The following is an 18,442-nucleotide window of genomic DNA, read 5'->3' as shown; positions in this document are numbered from 1 at the left end:
CAGATCGGAAAAGCTGATCAGAACCTTGTATTTTTCAACATTACAGTTCACAAACTGGGAGAAAAAACAGGTTCTGACTGTTGTGTTTGCATTGCAGTCACTGCTGCTATGGTTGCTAAGTTACATGTTGCCTGATGTCATGCAGCACAATAAACAAGCTCCTTGGTTAATCTACAATAACACTGTTTTGTGTCAGTTTTGTACGATACAACAGCGTAATTGAGGTTGTATCATTGTAATGCATATATATTTCATGTTTTATTTTTTACTCAAACTGAGGGTGGTAAATTTGGGCTGCATCTTAAATTCAAGTGCATCTTAAATTCGAAGGAATACGGTAATATTTATAGAATCCTTCAAATGCTGCTAGAATGAATCCCCGTCAACCACCCACTAACCTTGCTGTTGCAGTTCACAGTGAAGACCTTATCAAGAGGACTCAGCAGCTTACAGGAATAGGCAATGTTGATGGCTGTCTCTTGTTTGTCCCCAGTCAGCACCCATATCTTTATCCCTGCTTTCTGCAATGCTTCGATGGTCTCTGGAACGCCTTCCTGGAGGCGATCCACTATACCAGTGGCACCTTGAATAAAGGCAGGATCAAAACAATGTGTTATATAGAGGATAGTACACTCTATTGAGCTTGATATGGAAAAGTAGATAACTAACACAAGAGAAACCCCCTCCAAGAATCTGTGCAGCAAGTGTTAATGTGGGTTCACATTGGGACTTTCCTGCCCTGCTAGATCCAGTTAGGGTTAGAATTACATCAGACTTAAAAGCAACCACAACCAAAGGCTGTCCTTGATAATTACTATGCTCTTTCAATGGCCAGAAATGGTCCCCGATTTCTATTACATTAGCTTAAACATATTTTAGTTTAATACAGCAATTAACTATTTAGAAGCATCATTTAAAATGATGATTTACTAGGGAAGACAATTTTCAACTTATAATTCAACTGCCATACAATAAAAAAAACATAGAAGTAAAAAAATAAAACAAACAAACACAGGCCAATGAGCACATAGCAACATCACACAGTGCTTACATGTTGCTTTTTTGTAATTTTAGTTGAACCCAATTGCACCAGAAAATGTCATTACAAATGCTGTTCTTATGTGCTACAAAAAACTATAGTACTTACTTCTAATCCAAGAGGCACTATCTTGCCACTTTCCTGCCTCGGTCCTCTCCTGCTTGTGTTCTTCTCTTATGTTCCAATTCTGCCTGCAATCATCCAGTCTTTCCCCTTCCTGTCTCTTTCACAGTGTCTATCTAGTTTCAAGCAAAGCTGCTTTTCTCAACCTCTTTCTGTACACTTCTCCTGACAACCCTGCCTTTTAAACAGCCTCTGGCATCTAAGATACTCTACTGTGATCTTCAAATAATCATCCAACAGCTAGCTACCCTGCCACTGGTATTGTTTAATGCCATATTCCTGATAAAAAAAATAAATAAAATCTTCATGGACAAAATATTGTAATTCCACTACCAGTTTCAATCCATTTAACAATTATGTTAATACAATTGTCAAGTGCTAAAATATTTCATTATGAAACTATACCTTTTTGTTATCAAGTAATTGTGGTGAAAAATGAATTGCATCATACCCAACAATATTAGGTTGGTTTCCAGTTTAACTGCAGATTCCAGCAAAAGCTCTTCTCTGTGATCAATACTGGTCTCTGCTAAGAAATGATGCTTCAACCACTCTTCATATTCAGCATCACTCAGTACCTTCCAATAACAAAGAAAAAAAAAAGCTTGCTGGTATTCCATACACAGAATGGTATAAATAATACTTAATAGTAATTCAGCTGTTAGACAATGTTCGGTTATATACAGATTTTTTAAAACACTGAAAAGTACCTTATAGGCTATACACAAAGTGCGTAGTCCTTCCTTGGCATAATCATCTAAATGCTTTTGAGTTTGCTCTTTAATTTTCCTTAATAGTTTTTCTAATTGGCTATCATCTGCAAAATAAAAGGAGGAGTTAAAAGTCAGCATTTCTTAGAACCGAAAGGAGTAGAAATAAAACTGCTGTTCCTCAGTAACTATCTTGGAGTACTAGAACTATTCAAAACCTAGAGCAATTGGGTGAAAGCAATCTAAACATTTTAGACAAGAAACAAAAAAGAAAACGAAAACCCATTAACCACCATCCAGCCAACAGTCGCCTGAAAGAGACCACCCCCATCCCTGTATAACACTAATGATTGGCACAGTGTCCTCTAAACTCTACCTTTGGGTGAGCTGTCCAAAAGATCCATTATAACTGAATCTGCACCCTTTGAGTAAACAACAACTTGACCGGTGACTGGATGTCGGACAACTACAGACATCCTCTTCCTCACGGAGTCAAAGGGCAAAATGTGCAGAAGTTGAAATTTCAAGTCTCCAATAGCAGCTAGCTGGACTGTGAGGTGGTCAGGGGTCCGAGCTCGTAAAGTGCATTTGTAGGCTCTTGCAGCATGGACTAAAGCAGCTTCATCGGGGCTCTCAGCCTCATAGATCAGTTCCTCAGCGCCGGGCTGCATTGTGGGAGACTCGATTCTAGAAGGAACGCTCCCAGCAGCTTCTGCCTCTGGCTGGGACTGTGTATTACAAGGTGCCTGGTTCTCACTAGGCTTGTCTTTCTCAGAAGATCCAGACCTCTTTTCTTCTTTTTCTTTAACCTCGGTGGGTGTTTTTGTCCTGGTTTTAAAAATATGAAGTCTGCTTGTAAAGCTGCTGGGACTGTCTGACAGATAGTCTGTGCCATTCAGGGTGGAGGGAGTGCTAAAGTGACGAACAGAGAATCTCTGGAATAACTGCTTCATCTCTTCCAGGGATTTCAGGGGCGTTCGGGCAGTTTTGGGGAATTGGGCCTGTGAAGAGGGGAACAGGAAGGTGGTTAGTATGAGTTTTGACTTTTAGATCCTCACAAAACAGTTTACTTTTGTTTATTTATTCATTTTTTTCTGATATTAAAATACCAGTAGATGAGTCCTCAAACCATGAGTCCAAGTCTGAGTCCAGAGTCCTTGACTTCGAGTCTTGAGTCTGAATCAGAGTCCTTAAACAAACTCAAATTGATTTTCATTGAACTAGTGGTAGTGGGGGTGGGGGTACGATGACAATTTACCTAACAGATGTTGTCTGATATCCCTTAGGAAAAATGCAAATAATAATAATAATAATAATAATAATAAATACATTTGAATGTATCTGAAGTTTATAGATAAGCATCAAGTTCAAGTTTGTGGATGTTGTTTTTCTCTTTAATAGAAGCTGTGATCTGGAATATAGAGCCAGTGTAGTGTTAGAAAAAGGTACATCATCAGAATGTGGTATGCAAAACCAAAATTACCTGTGTAATATCAGAAAGTGGTACACTGTCAGATTTTGGTACATGTGCAATTAATTGCAATCTAATGGGTGTTTCCCTATTGTCAAAAAGAGGTACATTTAGCTTTACTTTTTTTTTGGCAAACAAATCCGGAAAGACAATCCATTTCTCTAAAAAGAAAAAAAAAAAAAAAAAAAAAAAAAAAAAGAAGTCCACCGCAAAGCAAGTGAAAAAAAAAAAAAAATACATACAAGACCCAATGTATTGCATATGATAAATATTCACATACTAATTTCATAATGGTGGAAAAATGATAAATTACATAAAAAATGATATGACTAGAAATTATGATGCATTCAATTAAAAAAAAAAAAAAAAAAAAACAAGTTGGAAAACACAAAAACAGCATAACGTATCAGATTTGAATGGGGGATTCCCTGCTTCCTTAGCGAAAGTCATTTAGGCATGGGCAAGCAAGTGCAGTGCACAGAGTTACACTTTAACCTGTACCTGAAAATAACACTACACCGGCAATAAATTACAGTTACTTTCACCTCTGACTACAGCATCTACTGTGATTTAAATTTGGGTAAAATCTGCCAAACATTATATTTTTTATTTTATAGATAGATAGATAGATAGATAGATATTTTTGAAAAAACTTTATTTAACAATTAAGTAGAATACACACAATCAATATTTATAAAAACAGATATGATGAAATCAATTCAGATCCACTCAAGGTAAACAAAACAATACATAAAATACTGTGGACACATAACAATTCACATCACAGATACTCCTCCAGATCACCATCCTTAACAGCACACAACACGTTGTCTACACACCAGACTTCCTCAAACATTGTTAAATTATGCATTGCCTTATAAAAATTAAAATCCAATCTAACCCGTGTTAATACAAGCATTCTAAAAAAATAACAAAAGGATCAGTATTTAAAACGTCATTCATTTTGTTTTTCCTGCTCTTTAAAATTGCTAATTTGGCCTGTCCAATAATAAAATTCACCAGCTGGATTGAGTACTTTCTCTTTTTACAATATGTAAAACCAAAAATAAAAACCACCTCAGAGAACACAAAACCCAACCCAGCAAGCAATTCCATCAGAGCAGCAAACAAAGGTTTCAATCTGGTGCAGAACACAAAACAATGATAAACAGTCTCCATCTGTGAGCAAAATGGAAAGGAATCCTTCACCTCAGGGTTTATGATGCTCACAAAGGAGTTAACGGCAACGATGGTATGTAAGATCCTCCACTGCAGATCCCCCGATCTTTTTGGCAGCGGTGGCTTATACAGGGTTCTCCAAGCTGGCACGATCTGTTCCGCCACCCCCAGCCTCTCTCTCCAGTGTGTGTCTGGTAGTGCCCTGAGCTGTTGCTGGTATCGACCCTTTACACACACCCTATACAGCTGTTTCCCCTCTACTGTGCACAGAGGGAGATCTCTCGGACCCTCTACAGTCAGTAAACCCTGCTCATCAGAAGCCTGACCGATCACTGGGGACAATAACAGTGATGGAAAGGGGGAATCAGTGTGCGGAACTCTCTGATCCCTGAACAGCTGTCTCAAGAGCTCCAGCCCCTCATCGGGGAGAGCAGCACGCACCTGGGTGAGGAAATGCTCAGCAGTGCGGACAGACCGCATCCCCAGAGCAAACCCTAACCACTGAGGAGTCACCCAGCTGTAGGTGTTGAAATCTAAAAGGGCTTTAAGCTTTACAACACCTGCCTTCACTAACATATGTATAAAAGTAGCAGCCTGAACAATATCACATTTCAAGAATGTGTTATATATTAACGGCTCTTCTAGGAGCCAATCAAGGCTAATGTTTTCATTGCCCCTCTGCTCAATACGCACCCACTGCCATGCCCTCAGCAGGCTCTTATAGTAGTCTGGCAGTCGGTCCATCTCCAGTTTACCCATTTCTAGCAGAAAAAGACCCCTATCCAGACCCAGCCTCCCCACCTGCTGCAGGAAGGCACAGGCAAACAGCCTCCACGGGATGTCCTCAGTGCAATACAGCAGCCTCTGCAGGGCCTGTAACCTAAAAGCCTCCGTCCTGCTAGAAAGGTCTACGAGTCCCTGTCCCCCCTCAGCCAGTGGCAGGTACAGCACACTCTGTCTGATCCAATGTACCCCATCCCAAAAAAACTCCAGCATCACAGCCTGAACCTGTTTTACTAATGACTGTGGTGGCTCCAAGCAGATGAACCTGTGCCACAAGCTAGAGGCCACCAAGTTATTAATAATGAGTACCCTACCTCTATAGGAGATCTGGGGAAGCAGCCATTTCCACCGCTGGAACCTGCCTTTCACCTTCTCCACCACCCCTCCCAATTCCTCTGCACTGTGCTGTCCCCCCCCCCGACATGGACACCAAGATAAAGGAGCCCGCCCCTGCTCCATTGCAAACCAGCAGGTAAAATTGGAGGATGACAACCCCTCCAGTCCCCCAGAAGCACTGCACTACTCTTATCCCAGTTTACTTTAGAAGATGTCATCTGCTCAAACAGTCTTTGGCAGGTGCCTACACTGTCAACATCAGTTTGGTTGTTAACAAATACAGCAATGTCATCTCCATAAGCTGTTACCTTCACTGGTTTACCGGGACACTGAGGAATGGACAGTCCAGTCAATACCCTCCTCAGCTCATTTATAAGAGGCTCTACTGCTAAAGCATAGAGCATACCAGACATGGAACACCCCTGTCTAATACCTCTCTGAACAGGGAAAGGGGCGCTTAAGCCACCATTGATTTTCAATAGACCAGAAACGTCACCATAGAGCAGCTGAACCTTCTCTAAGAAACTGGTCCCAAACCCAAAAGCTTTTAGTGCCTTCCACAGATAAAGGTGATCTACCAGGTCAAAAGCCTTTTCCTGATCCAACGACACTACACCTGCATTGAAACCAAAAAGCTTGGAGGCTGCCAGTATATCTCGAATTAGAAAGATATTAAAGGTGATCTACCAGGTCAAAAGCCTTTTCCTGATCCAACGACACTACACCTGCATTGAAACCAAAAAGCTTGGAGGCTGCCAGTATATCTCGAATTAGAAAGATATTATTCTTCTCCAGTCCAAAGAAATAGCGAGTGGGTGCATCCATCTCCACTAAGCTCTGGAACCGCGATCTCACCAGAGCCTCCTGCACCTTTACGTCCAGCAGATCCACCAACCCCCTTTTTTCACATTTCAGGCCCTCAATCAGCCTTTCGTTTGGGCTGGACTCCAGAGCTCTCTGGAGCTGTAGAATGTCCTCCTCCAGCTCTCTCATGGTTTTATTTAAGCTCTTTGTGACGTTTCTAGTATACTGCTGACAAAAAGATCGAGTCTGCACCTTCCCTACATCCCACCATTGCCGCAACGAGGAGAAGTCTCTTTTTTTAAATCTCCATCTCTCCCAAAAAAATTAAAAACTTTCCTAAAATGCTCATCATTAATCAAAGTAGTATTAAAATGCCAATATGCAATTTGTATTCTCAGAGAGGGGAGCAACACACTTACAGAAACTAAACTGTGATCTGACAGGCTTGTGGAGCTGATAAAACAAGATTTAAAAATGTTTAAATTATGTTTAACAGTGTAAAACCACTCCAATCTAGCCATAGAAACATCAGTGGCATGTGTTTTAACCCATGTGTATTGCCTATCCTTTGCATTAATGTTTCTCCACACATCAACTAGTTCCATAGAGTTTTCAATTCTAACCAGTTCCCTGGCAGACTGGGGATGTGGCTCAATGTGATTCGGGTCTAATCTACTATCAGCTGTGCAATTAAAATCCCCACCTAAAACTAACACCTCATCAGTTTTACATTCGCCCAACATACATTCAAGCCTCTGGAGGAAGCTTACTCTCTCCCTACCATCTGTAGGTGCATAAACATTAACAAATACAAAGACTCTGCCTTCAATCACCGCTTGAACTCTAAGTAGCCGTCCTTGTATGATTTCACAGGCAATTACAGAGCTCGGTTTAAACCCCTCAGAAAACAAAATACTAACCCCAGCACTCACATTAGTTCCATTACTGAAATAACCATCCCCTTTCCAATCCCTTTCCCAATCAACCTGATTTCCCCCATCTATGTGAGTCTCCTGCAAAAACGTAACATGCAGACTTTTCTGCGAGATAAATTCAAACAATGTGGCTCTTTTAAAAGCACTTCTACAGCCATTAATATTAAGGCACCCGGTATTAAAGTTAGCCATTGCAGAGTTTGAAAAGGAAACACATTGATATTCAGAAAAGAAAAACAAGCAGACAGTAAAGAGAAAGAGTATTAGGAGTGTACTGGCTATCAGGACTGACTGTGTTTAACATTGCCACGGAGTTTGCGCGATATGTATTTGAGTCGCACTAGCTCCTGAGTACTAAATGTTTCCTGAGCAGACACGATTTGCTTTAAACCTCGTACTGAGCTCAGAAACAAATCAATATCGGGAAAAAAATCCTCAACATCAATTCCCTTTCGCCCTTTCGTCTGCTCCAGGAAATCTTTGATGCTTTGCACACTGTACCCTCCCCAGGGTTTATACGCGCCCAGCGATTACGATGCTTGTGAGGAGTCAGCGAGACTGCCTTCATCCTCACTGTCTCCAGCGGGATTGTCTGTCACTGTGCTGACAGCCTGCGTGCTGCTCGACTCTGCAGAGCTCCCAGGCTCCATACCAACACTACTGCCATCAGACGAAACGCTGCTTTTTTTGTGACAGCACTGTCCTCCATTTTGCTCACTCTTTTTTTCCCTGGCAGTCTAAAAGCCTCACTATCCTCTGCGAACTTTACCCCTTCTACCTGTATCTGAACATCACCCCACACACTAGCAACCACCTCTGTGTCCATTTGCTCACCCTCTCCCTCCGTTCCATGACTTTCTACGCTCTCACTTTCTTTTGCGTTATCTTGTGCTTTGGTTTGGCTTTCCGCCCCCACTACAGCGTCACTGCCTGCCTCCTGGGGCTCAGCTGCCACCCCGTCACTAGCCTGCTCTCCCTCCGTGCTGCCCGCAGGTACTGATCCGCCATCGAGCCCAGCACCAGCAGGTCCTGCTTTCTGCTTATCAGCAGTCTCGTCTCCCTTACTCCTATCCCGCTCCCCATTCTCCTTCTCTGGACAGTTTTTCACCAGGTGTCCTTCAGTCCCACATCTGAAACACTTTGAGTCAGAGGTTGCATAAATAACATAATCACTGCCATCCACCTTAAACTTAAGCGTGATGTTAAGATCTTCATCAATGTTTTTAAGAATCATAAACAACTGCCTTCTGAACGACATAACATGTTTCCAATGTGGTGGCTTGCAGCCTAAATGTATTCTCTTCAGCCCGGACATGAGCTGCCCATATCTAGCCAGTTCCCTTTCTATCACTTCATTTCTCAGGAACGGGGGAACATTAGAAAGGGTGATTCTCCTAGCTGGGACAGCTAAAGGAATTACTGGAAGAAAAGTATTATTAACAACAATCCCCTTTTCTACAACCATTGATACTAACTCCACCGTACCTAAAAAAGCCACAATCGAGCCGCTCATGCGAGAAGCCGATTTTACGTTTTCACAACCGACTACCTCCCCAATAGAGAGCACACATTCCTCCAAAGGGATAAACCCCTCAGCGGAAACTTTAACTCCGTGTCGGCGGGTTAACTTTTCAAAAGAAAAGTTTGGCGGCGGCCTCCCTCCTGTGCCGGCCATCCTGCCCGCTGTCGCTGACAGAGCGTCAGCTCAGCACACAAAACTGTTCACCAGTACACTTTAAACAAGAAATGCAAAACAATATCGAAACAAAGAGGAAAAGACCGACAAACCTGCCAGCAGCGCTCACGCATACACCAGCACTCCATACCGCACTCACTCCGCCAGGCAAAACAAGTCGAGATAGATAGCTAGCTAGCTAGATAGATAGATAGATAGATAGATAAATAGATAGATAGATAGTGCCTTGCAAAAGTATTCAGACCCCTGACCAATTCTCTCATATTACTGAATTACAAATGGTACATTGAAATTTCATTCTGTTTGATATTTTATTTTTAAACACTGAAACTCAAAATCAATTATTGTAAGGTGACATAGGTTTTATGTTGGGAAATATTTTTAAGAAAAATAAATAAGTGAAATATCTGGCTTGCATAAGTATTCAACCCCCACACATTAATATTTGGTAGAACCACCTTTCGCTGCAATAACAGCTTTAACTCTTTTAGGGTAAGTATGTACCAGCTTTGCACACAGTGTCGGAGTGATTTTGGCCCCTTCTTCTTGGCAGATTTGCTCCAGGTTGTTCAGGTTGGTTGGATGACGCTTGTGGACTGTAATTTTCAAATAGTGCCACAGATTGTCAATGGGATTGAGATCAGGACTTTGACTGGGCCACTGTAGGACATTCACCCTTTTGTTCTTGAGCCACTCCAATGTTGCTTTGGCCTTGTGCTTGGGATCATTGTCCTGCTGAAAGGTGAATTTCCTCCCATGCATCAGTTTTTTAGCAGACTGAAGCAGATTCTCTTGCAGTATTTTCCTGTATTTTGCTCCATCCATTCCTCCTTCAATTGTACCAAGATGCCTAGTCCCTACTGATGAGAAGCATCCCCACAGCATGATGCTGCCACAACCATACTTCACTGTAGGGATGGTGTGTCTTGAGGCATGGGCAGTGTTAGGTATGCACCACACATAGCACTTTTTTTGGCCAAAAAGCTCTATCTTGGTCTCATCTGACCACAAAACCTTTTCCCCCACATCACAGCTGGGCCACTCTCATGCTTTCTGGCAAACTCCAGACGTGCTTTGAGATGGTACTTTTTGAGTAACTGCTTCTTTCTCCTCCCATACAGGCCAGTGTTATGCAGAGCTCTTGATAAGGTTGACTGGTGCACCATTACTCCACTCCCAGCCACTGAACTCTGTAGCTCCTTCAAAGTGATTGTTGCCCTCTCTGTGGCTTCTCTCACAAGTCTCCTTTTTGTTTGAGCACTGAGTTTTGAGGGAAGGCCTTTTCTTGGCAGTGCCTGGTTGGTGTGATGCAGCTTCCATTTCCTGATTATTGATCCAACTGTGCTCACTGGGATATCCAAACACTTGGATATTATTTTGTACCCTTTCCCTAATCTATGCATTTGCATTACTTTATCTCTAACTTCTGTAGAATGCTCTTTGGTCTTCATTTTCCTTCGGATTCACAGCCTTACCAATGATCCTTCAACAGTGGGGTTTTTATCCAGAAAATTTGACAGCAACTTTAATGGTTCACAGGTGGAGACCAATGGTAAGGTAATTGTGTCCTTGTTAAACAATTTCATTCATCGGTGCAAACTGGGAGCTTCCACAGCACAGGGGTTGAATACTTATGCAAGAAAGATGTTTCAGTTTTTTATTTTTCTTAAAAATATTTCCCAACATAAAACCAATGTCACCTTACAATAACTGATTCTGAGTTTAAGTGTTTTAAAATAAAATATCGAACAGAACGAAATTTCAATGTACCATTTGTAATTCAGTAATATGAGAGAATTGCTCAGGGGTCTGAATACTTTTGCAAGGCACTGTGTGTCTAATTATATATATATGTGTGTGTGTGTGTGTGTGTGTGTGTGTGTGTGTGTTCTAAAACAGCAAATATAGTATTATTTGTTTTGCAAACCACAAACATTATGTTTCACTTTCATGGCATTTGCACTTTTATTAAGCCTGTGATGTGACAATGATGATGAGATTGTGCTTCAGTTCATTTGATTTCAGATAAATGTATTTTTTATCTTTTACACAAAAAGATATTATATTTATGCATTTCCCCTTTGTGTAAATTCACAATGGAATAACAAAATGAAGTTCACACAGACAGATTTCTAGGTTGATGCTGCACAGCGTACTGTTAACTAATATCACCGGCATCTATAATAAATGATTTTCATTTTGGTAAACTAAGTGGTATTAAGTTATTCTGTCTGTTTTTTTTTTGTCTCCTATCTGGTAGGTAATGGCTCATATTGATAGGCAATTTTCAATTGAGACTTTAGTGCCTAGTTTTACACTGAATTTGCCAGGTGAATTTATTGACGTTGTTTGCAAACAGTGATGGCGTGTGCTGGGAACGAGTGGAGTTTAGAAGCAAAGCACAGAATATCTAATCACACAGCGACTTTCTGATATGAATTATGAAGCTCTAGAAGTACGATTATAACGTATATGATTATTCTTTTTTCATTTGTTTTTGTTTTCAGGAAACAAAAAATTATTTATTAAAGCTCTATTGCTTTCAGTGCAAACAAATACTATATATTCCAGCAATTCAGGGAGCTCAACAGAATCAAATTACATATTTTTCAATGATGCAGTTTTAGAAATGTATTTCTACAGTGCTTAAACTTAGAACATGGTTTAAAGTAGTAAAGAGAAAGGCTTGTTACATTATTTACATCATTTTTGTATTACTTACAAAAATCTAAAATTTTATACATTTCCATTGTAATATACACACTGTATGCCAAACTGGAACATACCCCTTGTCTTGGCTGGTTAGGGGAAGATACCACAACAGTATTGCAGACTGCCAGAGCAAGAAAGAAGTCCACAATGTACATTGTTTCTAGAGAGCCACCTCCAGAAGATTCACCCAGCATGAGGGAGGGTGAGGAGATCAGCTTGTACTTCCTCAAGAGGCGAGGGTCAGGCACCACATTCTGTTCCTATACAGAAAAAAAGAAGAAAATGATTTGGATTATTCTCCTTAGTGTCCTCATGCCATGTTTGTATTTAAATATTGACATGTTAATATAATCATCACCTTCTGTTTGATGCTAACTGTTAACTTCAGGATTTTTCCCAACCTCTGATACCCTGTCCTAGATGACAGAGGTCTGTGTTAACATAGACTGCAAGCTGACTGGAGGTCACCTAGCTGTCTTACAACACATTTTTCAACAAACACCCCAAAACCCACTTACCGGGAAAGATCAGTCAGCGCATAAAATGCACACTGGAAAATTACTATAGTATATGTCGCACTCGTGTAAAATATGCTCCTCCCTTTCTGAGACTTCGGTTTTAGGAAAAAACCTTTTTGTGTTTAAAATATTTCTTTTTTTAAACTGGATTCTTTTTCCTAGATGCTCAACACTGACAAAAAAGATACACAGGTTTAGTAGCGAAATAACCCTTGCTTGCAACATTTTATTCCATAATAATTTAGTGTTGTTTTTCGTTAAACTTCTAGGCTATTCCGTTTTTTAAAATTTCAAAAAATTAAACGAAATTAAGAGTAAAATCAAGTTATACATACCACATCACATCTGTATTAACCTATTTTATTTTAGCTTATCGTGTACCCGAACAAGTTCAAGAACATATCCTCTTGTGACATTTTCATATTCCGAAGACTGATAACTAACCACTATTTTCTTTTTTCTCCATGTACGTGCGCACCTGGGTCGAGATGTCAGTCAAGAACCTCAAAGCTTGCGTTTAACATTCAAAATGACTAAAGCTATTGAGAGTAACAAATTACAACTTAATTAGATCAGAGGTTTTGTGTTTAAACCTAGCAACCAACATGACCTGAATGCCGTAGATCCTGAAAAAATAAATCAGGTTGTTGACAGTTAAGTTTGTGTGAGATAACCGTGTCTGTAGTAATCCCATTGTGGCACTGGTACTGTGGTTTAATATTAGACACACTGGCGCACACATCTCACCGGTGTATTAGTCGCTCCTCCCTTTTAAGGGCCCCGCAAAAATGCCTAGAAAATAGAGTTGTACAATGTTTATGGTAAATTACCTTCTATAAAATAAAACACAAGGGCCAGGATGTTACAGAATTAATGAAAAAAATAGGCTTGTTATTTGTAGAAAAAAAAAGATAGCCATATGAATAGGGATCTGAATGAAAAGTTGCAAAATTACAACTTGCATCTTCATTAAATGTTTTTAGGAGAAAGGAACAGCCAGTAGAGAATAACTCAGTGGGTAGTACTGCTGCAATGGAACAGAGTGCAAAAGAGCTGACATCTGAGTCGTGAACGTGAATGCTGCTCTACATTTTCCAGAAGATAGGAATCAGAATGCACATTTTCCTCAGCTGAGAAAACTCCAGTCTAAAAGGCAAAACTAACCATTCTGCTACTGAAAGCTACGTGCCGAGGGCTGTGTGCGTTCGTTTGCCCATCTCCTACAGGTAGAGATGGACAGCTGTTAAAGGTATTGAGGGAAGAGCTCCGGGGCTTGTTCAGTGTCGTGCAGCTCTGCATTTTCAGATCTGATTTGGTGTTCAGAGCTCCACTCTGATATTCCTCATCATCCGAGTCAATATCCTGGTACAGCTCCAGCCTTTTTCCTGTTATAAAATGTAAGTAATTGTTGAAGCTTCAGCAAGGGACTCTTAACATTGCTTGCTTATTTCTTTTTTAAAGCAGAAAAAAGCAGCAAAATGTCTAGCATACTTATTCTTTTAAACTGTACTTCACACAAGCAGCAAATTCACTAGTACTGTAGCTTAATTCCCTAGCACAGCATTGTATATCATTCATGTCCAATAATAATTGGAGTTTGGCTGTGGCATGAAATTCTCATTTTGAACATCTCATGTTTCTGGGGGGAAAAAAAAAACAAAACAAACAGAAACACTACACTTCTCTTTCTGAGCCTACCATTGTCTTCATGAGAATACTCCACGCCCGCGATGCTGCACCTGCGGAAAACCATCTTGTTCTCAGTGAGGGTGCCGGTTTTGTCGGAGAAAATGTATTGGATCTGGCCAAGGTCCTCTGTGATATTGAGAGCTCTACACTGGATGGACACATCCAGCTTTTTATTGTACAGGTCAATGTCATTTTGAATAAAAAAGATCTGCCCAAGTTTGACTATTTCAATCGACACGTAGAGGGAAATTGGAATTAAAACCTGCAGCACAATGATCATTGTCCAAAACATGTGAAAGCTTGCCAATACTGGATGAGTTTGTTTCCCATTAGGCTCTGGCACAACAAATGGAGGGTTATCTGCAAAGCTGTTCAACCATATCCCATGTCCTTAAGTAAGACAAAAAAAGAAACAATATTACATCAGCTTGGATTGCTATTCTTTCAGTGAAATATATACATACATACATACATACATACATACATACATACATACATACATAAAATACAAGTGACGATGAAATCAGGACCACTACTCAACCTCCACCTGAAAATGTAAATCCATGGTCGCCCAGTATATAAGATTCACCCTTTTTGGTGACTGTAAAAAGGCTCTCCTCTGATTGAATATCACACATTTCCCCCACATATAAAGCACATTAAGCATGCCTCACTGCTTCAGACAGGTATACATTCTTGTTTTAATCTGTGCTTTACGGGTACAACTACAGCTCCTGTCAGTATCCTTCAGTGTCGTCAAAGACAGGACTGGCCCCTTTATTTGTTTCTTCAGTTCCAATGAGATTTACTTTGCAATCAAGCACGTTGCCTCCTGGTGTGCCATTATTGGTAAATGCACTTACCAGTACGGATTTATCTGCCCACACTTCCTAACAGGGCACATACACAGTACCTCATTTTCAGTTACCTATAGCTGTGGTCAAGCACATCAGGAGAAGTAGAACAACACTCCATAAGACATCTACATTCAGCCTCCTCTCCATCTTGCTGCGTTTGTAACGAGGCCCGCTGTTGTTAAGCATCGCTTTGGTCTCATGTCCTTTAAAACAGGAAAAGATCTGTCAAGGGTTTCTGTGCTGGAAATCCGCCAAGGCCTATTTACAAAGCCTTAACAGAAAGTGCTGAAACATTTAAATCATGTATCACAAAATCAAAAGGTATTCAGAATTACTCAGAGAAGCTGTTTAAGTTAATCACAATAGCACTTTGAATTCACAGGAATCCTGCACACAAACAAAACATAGTATTGACTATGTAAGTGGCTTTTACACGGATCATAAATCATGGTGTTTGAACGCAATTTACCTCCACACCAGTAACCAGCTTATTATGAACACATAATAGGTCAGTCTGGAGTCTGCCTTTGATATAGGGAACATGTGTCTACTATGACTAAGGTGTACAGATAACTCTAGAAAAAAAAAAAAAAAAAAAAAAAAAAAAAAAAAACTTACCAGCATAGACAACAATGCCAACAACAGCTTCTGTATTTCTCATTGTGCACCCTCGTAACAACAGGTTCTCTTTATACAGGCCAACGCGTTCTTTATTAGGATGTTCCCTAAAACAAATTCAGCAAACACAGTTTCATGTCCGAATATTTTTTTATAATTATATAATAGCGAGCTAGAAACTTTGTTCTTCCTCAGACAACATCACATAAGGAACCAAACAATTTGCCACGACATACGGTTCTCTACAATGAAGACACTTTCAAATGCATTTATACCACTTTGCAGAACACTCTAGGGTCTTGCATACATTTCATTTAAAGAGTTTCACTTTGATTAAAGAACAAGTACATTTCCATATTTTTGCACAAATAGAATATACAACAAATGTCAAGATTGAATGCTATCCACATACATTTATTATATACAATAACTTTTGTAATACATAATATAATTATATGTGATTTATCAGTCAATCAATAAATAATAATAATAACACTATGTAACACAATTTTTGTTCCTGGGTAGTAAGTGTTATTTCCTAATTGCTTATGCCTCAAAAGTATAGTGTATTATACTGTATTTACAGTATAATTGTAAATCTAGAAAAACTACTCGCTTCTAAATCTTTTGTAGTCATTTTTGTATTACTTTAGTATAAATACATGTTAATTTGGATTCATATGTTGTTTTTTTTCTGACTTTATATGCACGAAAACACACACATTTGCCCATTTTCCCATTGGAAATAGTGATATTTTGAAATATCACTGTCCTGGTCACAAAAGCAAAGTTTGTGGGGAATAATAGCCATTTTCTATACTTTTGAGGCATAAGCAATTAGGAAATAACACTTACTACCCAGGAACAAAAAAAAAAAAAAAAAATTGTTACACGGTGTAATAATAATAATAATAATTAATAATAAATGTGATCATGTATACCAAGTGCACCAGTAACTGGAGTGAGAGGGTTTAATAGCAGTGTGGAGATGGAGTGAGTGTTTTATAACTGAGTGGAGATGGAGTGAGTGTTTTATAACTGAGTGGAGATGGAGTGAGAGGGTTTTATAGCTCTGAGGAGAGATGGAGTGAGAGGGTTTTATAGCTTTGAGTGGAGAATAATTGGGAATAAGTGTGAGTTTTCAGTGAACTATCCAGAAAGTAAAAATGTCAAGAGGAAATGTACGAATGATAAGCTCAAAGACGTGGTTTTGACAGATGTATTATAGCTAGAGAATGTGTACGTGCTGACCTATATTTAACCTGTGATGTATATCGTAAGGTGATGGCTGGGAGATAAACACAAGGATCAGTTTCTTAAGAACAGATAAAAGGAAATAGTTAAAGAGGCCCATCTTATTTTAAATGATTTGTTTTCAGTATAAATGTAAGTGTAGTTATTAGACAATCCCCAAGACGATTCCCCTCCAGATATCCTATCCAGCCCCTATACAGACACCTCCCAGCAGAAACATGCAGCCTTGGCCTCTGCCTTAACATTTCCTGTTTGATGCTACTGACCACCTTACAAATCCAAATGTAACAGAAATTTAAAACATGTAAGTTTGTACTGGAATCAAGTAAATGTAATCTTATCATTTGAGTCTTTATAATTTAGTAATAAATCCTTGATAATGACAATAACAGAATGAATGTTGTAATTAAGAAATTGAACCACAACCCTACAATTACAACAGTTAGACTTCTATTGCAACAAATCTACTTACATGAAGCCTCTAAAGCGATTCAGGTCACTGTTGGGACTTTCACATTCAATTCTACTGTTAAACTTTTCAGGATTCACTTCAAAGCCCTACAAACAAAGCAGATCAACATATTTAACAGAACGTGGTGTTTGTCCTCATGTCAATCAACTCCTTAATGTATTTAAAATAATAAATACTTAATCAATTCAAATAAAACTGGTTCACATTTTTATCTGGTATAGGACAGACATTTACATAAGAGTACGAATAAGCAAATGCTTTGTTAAAAGAAACTGCAAAAACATGCTGTCGTACCTGCTCTGGAAATCCTTTCACTACTTGTCTTTGCTTAAGATTGGTCTCTCCATCCAGATTTGCAGTTTCAATGTGACAGATACTGTCTGGATCAGAAGAGTGGAGAAGAACCATGTCTGCAGGAATGATCTCATTGCACGAGAGTCGGATGAAGTCTCCAACACGGACATCCTTCCAGCATTTATGAACAAATTGCTGGTGTTTCCTGGAATATTACAAAAACGCATCATGATAAAATACCATAAAACCAAAAAAAGAAAAAAAACCTTAACCAAATAGGTATACTGTATGTTCTCAACAATGTGAATGTGAACAACACTGCAAATTAGACACTGAAGACGATTGAATTAACTGTTTCTACAGTATTATTGAAAGGGTTTGCATTAGCTGTGCCTACAGTATTATTGAAAGGGTTTGCATTAGCTATGTTTACAGTATTATTGAAGGGGTTTGCATTAGCTATGTCTACAGTATTATTGAAAAGGGTTTGGATTTTCAGTTTTTATTTTATTTATTTTTTAAAACAATATACAACATTACAGAGCCTCCTCAATATCCTGTATGTCCCTCTTTCACAACCCACTGATACACTATTATCAAGATTTAAAAGGTGCAAATTTAAGGCCATTATCAATTGCACTTGCAGATCTCTAGATACATGCAAACTCTTAAGCGTACTTGCAACACCTCCACTATATCCCCTGGCAGGGATCTGCCTCTGGTATCCTGGCTCTTTATACACAGTTCCACTATGAAAGGCGCTATATAAAATAAAGATTGATTGACTTCCTAGAGACATGATGACTCAATGCAAAACTACATTATGCTGTGTGCATAGCGTTATTTAAAAGCACAAAACATACCAGGTCACAAGTCATCTAGCAGAACGTATGCATTTTAAAAGACAGTCTGTTCAAGACAAAAGATCATAGAAACAAAAAGCTTGGCAACA

At 39.4% G+C, this 18,442-nt stretch overlaps 1 protein-coding gene across 2 annotated transcripts in view; it reads right to left on the bottom strand.

The window, feature by feature from the left end:
* The window catches only part of LOC121329629 (phospholipid-transporting ATPase VD-like), a 45,363-nt gene that overhangs the window by 5,882 nt on the left and 21,039 nt on the right, over positions 1-18,442 (bottom strand). For both annotated transcript variants that reach the window (XM_041275319.1, XM_041275327.1), the window contains exons 4-14: positions 17,491-17,695; positions 17,197-17,282; positions 15,471-15,577; positions 14,924-15,055; positions 14,005-14,385; positions 13,471-13,691; positions 11,863-12,048; positions 2,249-2,873; positions 1,873-1,979; positions 1,614-1,740; positions 399-583 (exon numbers count right to left, since the gene is read on the bottom strand). In XM_041275319.1, coding sequence (XP_041131253.1) covers positions 399-583; positions 1,614-1,740; positions 1,873-1,979; positions 2,249-2,873; positions 11,863-12,048; positions 13,471-13,691; positions 14,005-14,385; positions 14,924-15,055; positions 15,471-15,577; positions 17,197-17,282; positions 17,491-17,695 — 2,362 coding nt within the window. The remainder of the gene's footprint in view (positions 1-398; positions 584-1,613; positions 1,741-1,872; positions 1,980-2,248; positions 2,874-11,862; positions 12,049-13,470; positions 13,692-14,004; positions 14,386-14,923; positions 15,056-15,470; positions 15,578-17,196; positions 17,283-17,490; positions 17,696-18,442) is intronic.

Source organism: Polyodon spathula, chromosome 2 (genome assembly GCF_017654505.1).
Source record: "Polyodon spathula isolate WHYD16114869_AA chromosome 2, ASM1765450v1, whole genome shotgun sequence".
Taxonomy (NCBI): domain Eukaryota; kingdom Metazoa; phylum Chordata; class Actinopteri; order Acipenseriformes; family Polyodontidae; genus Polyodon; species Polyodon spathula.
This window is presented reverse-complemented; position numbering and strand designations above follow the sequence as displayed.